The 12,505-nt window shown below is 39.9% G+C and overlaps 1 protein-coding gene and 1 long non-coding RNA gene across 3 annotated transcripts in view; one reads left to right on the forward strand and one right to left on the reverse strand.

Annotated features, from left to right (window-relative positions):
* Positions 1–242: 242 nt before the first annotated feature.
* Positions 243–12,505, reverse strand: part of LOC138174410 (uncharacterized) — a 138,110-nt gene continuing 125,847 nt past the window's right edge. The window contains exons 2-4 of one of the 2 annotated variants that reach the window (XR_011171709.1): positions 9,109–9,251; positions 7,675–7,733; positions 243–740 (exon numbers count right to left, since the gene is read on the reverse strand). This is a non-coding gene — a long non-coding RNA (uncharacterized lncRNA). Of the gene's footprint in view, positions 741–790; positions 3,814–7,674; positions 7,734–9,108; positions 9,252–12,505 lie in introns of those variants that run through there. The other variant, XR_011171710.1, reaches the window with a different exon arrangement.
* CPA3 (carboxypeptidase A3) overlaps positions 4,390–12,505 on the forward strand; it is a 33,906-nt gene continuing 25,790 nt past the window's right edge. Inside the window, exons 1-3 of the mRNA XM_069104722.1 lie at positions 4,390–4,525; positions 4,621–4,696; positions 7,635–7,759. Coding sequence (XP_068960823.1) covers positions 4,431–4,525; positions 4,621–4,696; positions 7,635–7,759 — 296 coding nt within the window. The 5' untranslated portion in view covers positions 4,390–4,430. The remainder of the gene's footprint in view (positions 4,526–4,620; positions 4,697–7,634; positions 7,760–12,505) is intronic.

The raw sequence follows: 12,505 nt of genomic DNA on the forward strand, positions 1-12,505 counted from the left end.
GTTCAGAAAGATAAATAGCAATTTTAAAGAAAGCTATACATAACAGAAGTTCACAGTTTCATATACAAGCCCCTTTTTGTTCTTCTTTATAAATTGAAATGTTGCATTAACTGAAAGATTACATAAATAACAATTTCTTTAAAAAGCAGTTCTAGGAGATATATATATATATTATAACTAAAATAATGAAAACAGAAAGAGCACCTAAAGGTGCCCTGAGTAATTAATTACAATAACCAGTCTTGTTCCCAGGTCAAAACAACATAAGTTTATTAAGCATTTACTGTACATTCCATGCCTGGTGCTAAACATGATAAATGCACATATAAGCCAAAAGAAAGTTAATTCCTGCCCACAGGGAGCTTACATCCTAATAGGGGAAGACAGAAAAGGGAGATGAGAAGGGGAGAGATCAGGAAGGAAGAATTCCAGAGCCAGGAGCTGAGCTAGAAGAGAAGTGGAGTAAGCATTAGACTGGGCTGGGCATTTTATCAAAATAGAGATTCCTCAGCAGAGGCCAGAGAAGCCACAGAGGCGAGGAGTTTTCCAGGGTGAGGAGAAAATGAAAGAGAAGTCCCCAGAGTCGAGAGCACAGCCCAGAGAAGAAACTAGAAAACATGCTTCCCTCCTCTTCATGTGGCATGTTGTTTGTGCTGTCACTTGTGTTCATCTTTTCCGCTATTTTTCCTTGTTACAGGAGAGGACTCAATGAGGGAGGAAATATGGATATCAGGTAATTTCTGTGAGATAAAAAAACACCACATAAACTCAATAAAACAGCAATAATTTTTTTAAATGTGTTCTCTATAATTCTGAATCCCCAAGCAGCTTCACACAGATATATGTCAATATATACATTCAAAATTATATGAGTTGTATATAGATCAATGCTTTTATAAAAGTATTTAATTCAGTAAAGTGAGATACAACCTCATAAGCTCTCCTCCAACCGAAGGTCTCTTGAGCACATTTTAAGAACATCTAAGATTCCTTGATAGAATCAACCATAGAAATAACTTGGCTCAATGATCTGACTTTTCTTTTTAAATAAGCTTTCATTAATATTTTCCTCCACCTCCCTCTCTCAGGGAGTCACTCCATGTAACACATAGTATTTTTATAAAGATTTTTTAAAGGAAAAAAGAAAAAATCAATATAATCAATACACCAAAAGCTTTTGAAAATATGTGTGATATTCAACACTTTTGGACCCCTTACCTCTGTAAAGGGGTAGAGTGTAAGTATCTTCTCACATCTCTTCTATTTGTTCTTTATAATTCCATAACATTTATTTTGATTTGTGTGTGTATGTGGTTGTTCTTTCCATTTACATTGTTGTAGACCTTGTGTATGCTGGGTTTTCTTGGTTCTACTAATTTCACTTTGCATCAGTTCATGTCAATCTTCCATGCTTCTCGGTATTCATCATGCATATGATTTCTTCCAGCATATCAACATTCTAGTACATTCAAGCACAAATTGTTTAGCCATTCCCCAGATGATAGGTATCTATTTGGTTTCCAGTCTTCACTTTCACAAAATGTACTGCTATAGCCATGTTGGTGCATGGGGAGACTTTCTTCTTGCCCATGGCCTCCACAAAGCATAAACCCAGTAATGGAGTCTATGAATCAAAGGATATTTCTTTGTATAATTCCCAATTTCTTGCCAAAAGGGTTGTACCTATTGATCCTCTGACTTACAATACCAAATAAGACCAAGAATAAAAAGAGAAAAGAATTGCTTGTTCTCCAAATGTGTGGATCACTATCATAGAACATGTCCTATGCAGAGTCTGAATAAAAAAGAAATTCCTTGTACATGGCAAGGTCTTACAGATACTCCTATTTCTGAATGATTTTGTTGATTGTTGAATGCTGATTGCATTAAACTCCAGAATACTATAGATCCACCAAAATTCAATGGAGAGAAGAGGAGGAGTTTGAGGGGACACCCCTGATCAATTGATTTCCCCTCAGTCTAGGAGATGAACTCACAGAAGATAACAGGCACAAAGAGGTGCTTTGGTCTTAAATGGAGCCCTAAAGCAATATGGATATCAGGTAATTTCTGTGAGATAAAAAAACACCACATAAACTTCTCTACCAACTGTGAAGAAGTTCTTGTAGCAAAATTGATATGAATAGAGGGCATTGGACCATTGGTTGACCAAGGATCGGTTACATTCCCAGTGGCATTTAAAAAGGGAGACACGGGGGCAGCTAGGTAGCACAATGGATAAAGCACCAGCCCTGTAGTCAGGAGGCATGAATTCAAATCCAGCCTCAGACACATACTAGCTGGGTGTCTCGGGACAAGCCATGTAACATAGATTGCTTCAAAAAGAAAAAAAAAGTGAGACACTTTAGGAAGTAAACTGAGGCAAGAGCACTGAGGACTGGGTATCTGACAACAGGGAAGAGAGTGAGTTATAGAAAAGAACTCAACCCTTGAGGGAGAATTCTCTCTTGCCTGAGGGATGGGAAGTAGGGGAAGGGAAACATTCGTTTCCCCTCCTCTCCCACCGGCTGTCTTGCAGCACAGTTCCTCAAGAGACACAGGGCACCCAGCAGAGAAGAGGCCCAGGATGAGGCCTGGAGAAGTACAATCTCAGTGAGCCCAGAAAAGAGCCATCCTGGGCTGGCTAGAGTTGGGCTGTGGAGAGAAGAGGCTCACAGGAGTAGTGACCTACACACGGGGTGCTGCATGAGGACAACACAAGGAGATGGTTATTGGGGCCCTGCCGTGCCACAAGTGTGAATTGCCTTGGCTCCATGAGCGCCCTCAGCATGTGCCCATGGCTCCCACTGATGCTGCGTGTAGTGTGGTAGAGTGCGCCCCAGATTTATGGAGAAAATACATTATTTTTGTTTTTAGAGGTACCTAAGTGGTGCAGAGGATAGAATGTTGAGCCTGGAGTCAGGAACACCTGAATTCAAATCCTGTCTCAAGCACTATCTGTACAACCCTGGGCAGGTTATTTAACCCCCCTGTCTGCCTCAGTTTCCTCAAAGATGAAATAGGGATAAGCACAGTGCCTGCCTCACAAAGTTATTGCCAGCATCCAATCAGAGATTTGCCAAGCACCCGGCACAGACGAGGATTTAACAGATGTTTGTTCCCCTCCCTTTTCCCTCCTTAAGGTTATTGCATCTCCTGGCCAACTACTAAAAGTAAGTACTCTGGTGGTGGGTTGTGAGCCCACACAGTACACCTGTACTTAGAAAAATTGTATCCACGCTCCCGTGCAACCTATGAGAGATACTTGAAGTGATAGCCCCAAGGCACATTCTACACTCAAAACACGTTTATAACGAGGGCATGAAGTTGGTCTGTTAGTGTATGTGTGTATTTAGATAGGTAACTTAACATATACATATATAAACATACATACATATACACACATATGCACACACTACATGTATGTAGATGTATGTATGTATACATAGAGACAGAGACTTCTCAGCCTCAGTTTCCTCTCCTGAAAAAAGGGGATAATAATAGCATCTGTCACACAGAGTTGTTGTAAGGATCAAATGAGACGATATATGTAAAGTGCTTTGCAAACCTCCAAGTGCAGTACAGCAATGCCAACCATCATTATTATCACATCAGGGACACCATTGACAATAACGAAGAAAAAGAATTGGCAATCGAGTTGCAAAACTAGAATCTGGAAGTGGTGTGCAGTTCTGACAAAGAGCTGGGTGTTAAATTCTCAATGTGAGCTTTCATGCCTCAGAAATCATAAATGCTACAAATCAGGACTTGATTCCTCCTCCTCCTCCTCCTCCTTCTTCTTGATTGTCTATGCTTAAGAAAGTGATGAAGAAAATGTTAGTAATGCAGATTAAACCTTTCTAGAGAGCCAGTTATTAAACATTCATCAGCATATCCCTGTCCTGAAACAACTGAAGGATCTTAACAAGCACTCTCCAAGAAGGCTCTCAGACCCAACAGCCTGATCCATGTCAGTCCCTAAATTACACAATTCCTCCATCCATTCCACTTTCTACAGCTCATGCTCAAGTACCTTATAATTATTATTATTATTATTGTTATTATTATTATGCTTTTTGGAGGGGGGAGTGCAGGGCAGTTTGGGTTAAGTGACTTACCCAAGGTCACATGGCTAGTAAGTGTTAAGTGTCTGAGGCTGGATTTGAACTCAGGTCCTCCTGACTCCAGGGCCCGTGCTCTATTCACTGTGCTACCTAGCCGCCCCCCTTAGAATTATTATTGAACAAACATAGCATAAGAGAGTTAAATTCTATTTATCAGTCTCCATCTTTTGTTGCCTTCATGGTTCTCAATAAGATTGAATAAATGATTAGCAAGGCACAAAATGTCAGCAGCCCATAGGACTTCAGAGAAGAGGAAGTCAGTTGCTGCTCTGAGATTAGACGAGAGATATATAAGCCCTAGAGGGCATGTCCAAAGGGCAAAGAAGAACCATGAAGCTTATGCTTCCTCTGGCACTGATTGCCTATGCTCTTGCCATCCCAACCATACGCCGCTTCGACAGGTAAATCTCCCGGGCCCTGGGCTCATCATCCACTGCTCAATATGACAAGCAGTGACTCAGTGGGGGCTCATCACTTATCTTTATGTTCTTAAAAGGGAGAAGGTATTGAGGGTGAGGCCCCAGGATGAAAAACAAGTGAGCGTCCTAAAGGACTTGGCTGACACTAATCTGGTAAGACTTTTTTTTTTTAACTTTAATTTCTTTACTCTTAAAAGTTTTCTTTTGCCAGGAGTCAAACTGTTTGTTTTAATATGACTGGGGATGGTTTCCCACAAAATACATCTGTTTTATTAACTGCATGACCATCTGGGGAGTCATTTAACATTCCCTGAGCCTCAGTTTACTCATGTGTAAAATGGGAACAATCATACCTTCAGTCTTTTAGTACTGCCCTGCCTCCCAGGGTTGTGGTGGGATTGATTTAAAGGAAACTTTAAAGCTCCCTGTCAAGGCAGAGGCAGCATGGTTTGGTGGTCTTCTTGGTGGTCTTAGAAAGCTGATCTTCAAGCACAGAATATCTCACTTCAAGTCAGTCTCTGATACATACTGGTTGTGTGACCCTGAACAAGTCAATTAACCTCTCAGAGTACTCCAGGTTAAGTCTCCAAGAAGGTAGCAGTCTGCATTGATACAGAGCTCCCTATGCTAACAAAATCAGGTCCTATGCCTCTCTGTCCAATATTACCATGGTTATTCATTTACCTAAACAGTTATTGCCTCAGGCAGGCAGGAGGCAGAATTATGAAGCAGACAACAGTCTCTGTCCATGTTCTCCCTCTTCCTTTGTCAGCATCCTTTCCTACCTTCTGGATCCTCCCTGGACTGTTCCATTGCCCCACTCTTCCCAGTCATTCTTCTGGCCCATTCTTTCTCCAGGCTTGTTGTCAATCCCAGAGTTAACTAACAATTAAATTATGACTGGGCTGCTGTGGATTTAGGATGCAATAAACCTCCCCCCAAAAAATGCATCAGCATTCTAAAAGGGGATTCTGACATAGTCAGACTTTTAGGAATCAGAGGAATTCAGTCATTAGGAAAAAATTCAGTTCAATATTGATTAAGCCTTTCAGTCTACGGGGTGGTTGCGGCAGACCCTGGGGTTATAAACTCAAAAACCAAGAGTCAGTACAGTCCTGGCCCTAAGGACACTGACAATCTCCTGGAAGGAACACAACCTAGAAGTATAGCTATAGAACTGAAAGGGACCTTAGCAGTCTTCTGTGTTCAATCCTGTTACTTTCCTGGTGAGGAAACTGATGAGGGAAATGACTAGCCCAGGATCACACAGGCAGTAAGCAACAGAGCTGAGATTTTAACTCAGATCCTACGATTCAGTGCTCTGGCCATTACACAATGCTGTCTTCAAGGACATGTGTAAATCAATACTGATATTATTTACATTCCAAATGAGAAAGGGGGCTACTACCTGGGGTGGCAGGATCAGGAAAAGTCTTTGTAGAAAGAGATAGCCTCTGAGTCATGCTCTGAAGGAAGGCATAGAGAATATCAGAGGAGACTTAGAGAAGAATGCATTCTGCTCAGGGGGGACCACCTGGGCAGATTCAGGGAGGGAGGAGATGGAATCTGCCTGTACAGAGAATGGCTAATCAACCATTTTGACTGGACTGAGGAATATGTTAAGGGGCTTAATAAAACTGGGAAGGCAGATGGATGCTAGATTATGGAGTACTGAGGATTCTGTATTGTAAAAGAAAATAAGGGTCTATTAAAGAATTTTTGCTCTGAGGGTGACATGGTGAAATCTATATTTTACGAACATCAGTTCTGGAATGACAATTACAGGCAAAAGGACTGCTTTTCAGAGACTTCCTGAAATCATACCATGTAAGCTGGCAACACCTGCTCTCACTCCTCCAAGGCTTGCATAATAACAACAACATTTATATAACGCTTTAAGGTTTGCAAGGCACTTTTAAAAATATTTCATTTTATAATCAAATAAACCAGAGATGTAGGTTCTATTATTATAGGGAAACTGAGGCAAACAGCTACTGTGGCCTGTCCAGGATCGAGTCAAATCAAGTCAAGAAAGCATTTATCAAGTGCTTATTATGTTCCAGGCACTGTGCTAAGCACTGAAAACACAAATATAAACAGAAAGAAAGACAGTCCTTACCCTCCTGTAGCTTACATTCTAATGGGAAAAATGATGCATTAAAGGAAGCTAAAGAGGGAATATGGGGAGGTAAAGGTACCCAGTGAGCTTGGGCATTGTAGAGAAAGTCCAAGAGAGTCAGGGATGTAGCCTAGAAAGGAATAAAGACATGACTGGCCTAACCATCTTCCTAAAAATGATCACAGGTATTAAGTGTCTGTTTTTCATTTCATCCACATCAATTACTTTGACCAAACTTCATGTGGTATGGCCTTCAGTCCCCTTATCTTCCTATCGAAGAAAAAGTAATGATGATAAGGACAACAAAAGCAACAATGTCATCACCATCACCATCGTCATCATCATAAGGGATATTTATGTGACAGATTAACAGCATAGAGTAGTGGATGGGGGATCAGCTTTGGAGTCATAAAGACCTAGGTTCAAATCCTGCCTCTGACATATACTAGCTGTGTGACAGTGAAAAACTTAGTCACCCTCTCACACCTCGCACATACCCAGAAGATTATAAATTACAAGATCACCACTCATTTCCAACAGAAGAAGCTAAAATTAGAAAAATTAAAAATTAAAGTCTGCAAAATTAGAATTCTATCCCAAATTTATAGAGCACTTTAAAACCCTCAAAACTCCCTACATATATTATCTCATTGGAGGCTCATAGAAACCCTAAGAGGTAGGTAATATAAAACTTTATGGAATTTCTAATGACCCCTCCCCCTGGAAGTTTCACAAAACAGAAAAGCCCAAGTCACCCATTTCATCTATTTTTGTAAGTCACATCAATTGCCAAACGAATAACACGGAAATCCATTCATACTTATCCTAACAATGGCTAGAATCAACACATTCCCTGATTCTCCACTCATTAACCCAAGGCCCTCAAGCAGTCACAATGAAGTGTTTCTTCCCCTCGGGTTAAAACTCCCACCCTTAATAGTACATTATGACAAAGTGGGTTTTTCTTTGCAGCTCGACTTCTGGCACCCCAGTTCTGCTCATGATGTCATACCTAAAATGGATGTGGACTTCCATATTGGCGAAGATCAGTTACAATATATTCAGTCTGTTCTGGAGAAAAATGAAATGCAACATGAGTAAGTTTTACTTAATTTCTGAGATCAATAAGATAGTCCAAAACTACCCAAGAACATACATTGACTAGCAGTCATTCTAACTAGGTTAAAACTTGATGATAGCAACATACTATTTTTTCTTAGTTCCCAAGTGACAACTCTCATCTTCTAATAAGCTGATCAAATTAGTTGTGTTTATAATAATCTTAACAATAACAATTTAATTTTAAATGATATAAATTAAGAGTTAACTTGATGCAAGAATGACCCAAGATTGCTAATATATGAACCAATGACTAGTAGGTAGCAAAAAGAAGCAAGTACATAGTGGAGAGGTTGGCACAGTGCTGGATTTGGCATCAGGGAACCTTGTTCAAAGCTTTTGTTCACTGATTTATTATCTATGTGAAATTGGGGCAAACTTGACCTCTGTGGATCAATTTTGCTTTGTCATTATCTTAGTGCTGTCTAAAGCAGTTCAATGCATTTGTTGCCTATTAAAAATTCATTGAATTCAAGTGAATTGAAGTTACTTAGATGGGTTAGATTGGTCAAGGAAAAGGGTTTCTGTCTAGAATTACCAAAGACGGAAAACATGGTGGACCTTGAAGTCTTGATTAGTCAGGCTCTCTACACTGGCAATTAATTTCATCAGGAAATTCATGTCAGGGCTTCCCTTTGATTCAGGACTGCTACGTAGGTTTTAAGCACAATAGTTACTCAAACATACAAGCAGGAAACCTGGGTAAAGACTTTTATTTTAATTCTTATTGAGCTTTCTTTCTTTGCTATCACCACCCAGAATTTAAGTATTAAATAATGGCCAATGGATCTGCAATCTCATTAATATTAGTAGTCTACTCAAGGATAAAGATTAATAATAATAATAGTATTTACATATCACTCTGTGAAGTTTACAAAGCACTTACAGATATCATCTATTTTTCCTCACAATAACTCTGTGAAATAGGTACTATCATTATGATCCCCATTTTACAGATAAGGAAATTGAGGCAGACAGATTTGCTCAAAGTCACACAACTAGTAAATATGAAAGGCTGGATTTGAACTTGGGTTTTCCTGAGTATAGATATTATGCATTATTCATTTCACCAGCTAATTGCTCAATTTATACATGCCTGACCATGTTGACATCTCTTGTCCATGCCTTCCTGCAAATCTAGACACAGGATGTCCATCCAACAAGTGTCAGATCTTGTAAAAAATAACTACTCACTTAATGAGATACCTTGGGGCAAGTTGTCTTAAAAATGGCCAAAATTAGGTGCTGAATTTTTTGAGATAAGGCAGTCTGGTAAAGTGGAAAGAACATTGACTTTGGAGACAGAAGAAGTGGATTCAAATCCTACCTTTGACACTGCCTCTTCAATCTTAAACAAGGGATGGCTTCCCTGGATCTCAATTTCTTCATCTGAATGATGAGGGAGCTGGATTGGATGGACTCTGAGGGTCTCTTACAGCTCTGAATTTATGATCCTGTTTTTTCTTCTTCCTGAAATGTAAACGTGCAAAATGATAGCTCTTGCTTTGAAGGCTGATCCTGAAATCTTGTCCATATGTGCCTCACTGTGTACGTAATTATATTTGCATATTAAACACTCCTGTAAGTAGATGTCACTTATGATTCTGTGGCGAAATGAGAACAGAAACATCTGGGTGGACCTGGGCACCTGGATCTCTAGAAACATATTAAGGGACATATTCGACACAATTACTTAATTGGACATCCCTCATTAGGGCAAACGCACGATTTAGTTACAAAGCATCTGCTTATCCTGTTCTATTTTTCCATTTCCTGAAAATTAAATTACAAAGAGAGCTTTCTCTTCTTAAAATGGAATGTGTTCTTCTTCCCACGATGACATTTTTACAAAGTTAAAAACAAGGACCAGAAAACACAAATAAACGGGCACACACAAATTCCACCCCCTTTCTCATTAAGAGCTGAGACCAGACATGGACACTTAGCCCTGTGAGATGGGGCAAGAAACCCGAGTTTAGAGGCAGGAGCTTAATACTTTAATTCCTTCTCTTGCCTTCTTTGGGTTTCTGAATAGCCACTTAACCTCTCTTCCCTTGGTGCATTAGTTAAAATTAGTAAATAGATTAGGGATTCATTAATGAAAGGTAATAAGGAAATAGCTATCCTTAATAGTAATAAAACAAAAAGGACAATTCAGTGAAACCTTATTAAGAGCTTTAAGGAGATCCATCTTCTAACACTGTAGTCAGTAGGAGCTTAATAAATGTCTGTTGAATTGAATGATGAGCCTATGTGGGAAAGGTAAATAATAGATCACATTAAGGCATTTCAAATGATCCTCACAGCAATCCCGTGGAGTAGATATTTATTATCTTTATTTTGCAGATGAGGAAACTGAGGCTGTTTGCCCAGGTCACAAGCTGGCAAGTGTCTGAAGCAGATTTGAGCTCAAACTTTTCTGACTCCAGGTCCAGCTCTCCATCCACAATGCCACCTAGCTTCCTATGTACACCTAGCTATCACAGTAAGAAGCAAAATATCACAAAAACATTCATATCGAATGACCTTATGACAGTCAAAGAGACAAATTCAATTATTTTTTCCAGCTATATGCATGATTCATGGTCAATAAGGTGGCACTGAGGATAGAATTCCAGGCCTGAAGTCAGGAAGATCTGAGTTCAAATTTGACCGCAAACATTAACTGTGTGACCCTGAGCATGTCACTTAACCTCTGTCTGCCTCAGTTTCCTTATCTGTAAAATGGGGATGATAATAGCCAGAGTTGTTGTGAGGATAAAATGAGGTGATATTTGCAGTCTTGGCAAGTATGTTAGCCATGCTGATGATCCCTAAACATCGGATCTGGAATCAGATAGTGAAGCTTACTTCTTCTATGAATTTGATCAAGTCTCATTGGGGGGGGGGGGGGGGGTGTGAGGCTCCAGGTTCTTATCTGCAAAACAAAGGGGTTGAAATACATCCACAGCTTTTGAGGTCCTTCCCAATTACACACAGACTTACAGTGTCACAATCCTGCTCAGAATCTCCACCAGGAGAGAGGTGGCAAGGAGAATGTCATTGCCATCAGGAGACCATCGTCCTGAGATATTATTCTAGCTATCACCTGGTCCTCAGCCTGGTGTGGCACCAAGAGTACCGACCTTTGAGTCGGGGGACCTGAGTATGATCCCAGGTCTGGTGTGACCTTGGGCAAATCACTTCATGTCTGGGCCTCAGTTTATGGGAAGGAGCTTAACTACGTAGCCTGCATATCTTTCCAGATTAGCCATCTCGTGATGTCTCACTCGGCTAAGAGTGCAGACCCTTTTTATTAAAAAACAAGTCAAGTATGTATGTTTCCATCCTGCCTAAATGGGCAGAGTGAAGTATGGAATAGAAGCGACAATCTGAAAAATTCACATACACACCCTTACCTCCTCACCTTACTCACCCCCCAAAAAATCTCCTATTAAGTAGGTTCTTTTTTTAGCATTTTTTGGGAAGGCAACTGGGGTCAAGTGACTTGCCCAAGGTCACACAGCTAGTGTGTTAAGTGTCTGAGTCCAGATTTGAACTCAGGTCCTACTGATTCCAGGGCCAGTGCTCTATTCACTGTGCCACCTAGCTGCCCCTTCCTATTAAGTTTTTAACATAAATTAACTAGATTAGATACCTTGAATTCAATGAAAATTTACTTTATAACTTCATTTCAATTTCTAGACACTTTATCCCATCACAAATACAGACCCATAGCACCTACCTCAAAGGGCCGCTGAGAGAATCAAATTAGATAATATTTGTAAAGTGCTTAGCACAATGAGTGGTATATAGGGAATGCTTAATAAATGCCTTTTCTTTTCCCATATGCAGAAAGATGGGTACATAGCTCAAGAGATGGGTTTTCATCAATGTAGGAGCTCCCTTCACATGTTCAGATCACAACCCTTCTGCTAGTAGTAAGTCTTAGGGAGCTGCCTGATGCTCAGAGAGGTCCTACTAGTGTAAGAGGCACATTTTAAGCCAGGTCTTCCTGGAATCAGGTGTAATACTTTCTATCTACTCTATCAAGGTCTCCCAGAGAGACAGAGACTGAGACAGACAGACAGACAGACAGACAGGTAGGCAGAGAGAGAAAGAGATGGAGAGAGAGAAGACAGACAGAGAGGAAAAGAGAGAGAGACAGAGAGAGAGAAAGAGAGAGAGAGAGAGAGAACCAGAAGTCCAGAGATTCGTTTTTCATATTTCCAATTTTTATTATTTATTTTAACACTCCTTTTTGAATTTTGAATTCCAAATTCTCTCTCTCACCTACCCACCAAGAAGGCAAGCAATATGATATATCAATTATGCATGTGAAACCATATAAAACATATGTCCATATTGTCTACATTTCAAAGAAAGGAAAATAAAATGAGCAAACTATGTTTCAATTTGCACTCAGAGTTCATAAATTCTCTCCAGAGGTGAATAGTATTTTTTCATCATGAATCCTTTGGAATTGACTTGGATCATTGAATTGACTTGTCCAGAGTAGCCAATTCTTTCACAGTTGATTATTGTACAATATTGCTGTTGCCATATACAATCATCTCCTGGTTCTGCTCATTTCACTTTAGAGCAATTCATGAAAGTCTTTGTACATTTTTCTAAAGCCTTCATCATTTCTAAGACAATAACATTCCATCACAATCATATATCACAGCTTGTTCAACTGGTCCCCTCAATTGTTCAGCATCCACTCAATTTCCAATTCATTGCTA

The sequence above is a fragment of the Petaurus breviceps genome, unplaced genomic scaffold (genome assembly GCF_028583685.1).
Source record: "Petaurus breviceps papuanus isolate PSGF00001 unplaced genomic scaffold, PetGlider_PUasm1.0 688, whole genome shotgun sequence".
In the NCBI taxonomy this organism is placed as follows: Eukaryota; Metazoa; Chordata; class Mammalia; order Diprotodontia; family Petauridae; genus Petaurus; species Petaurus breviceps.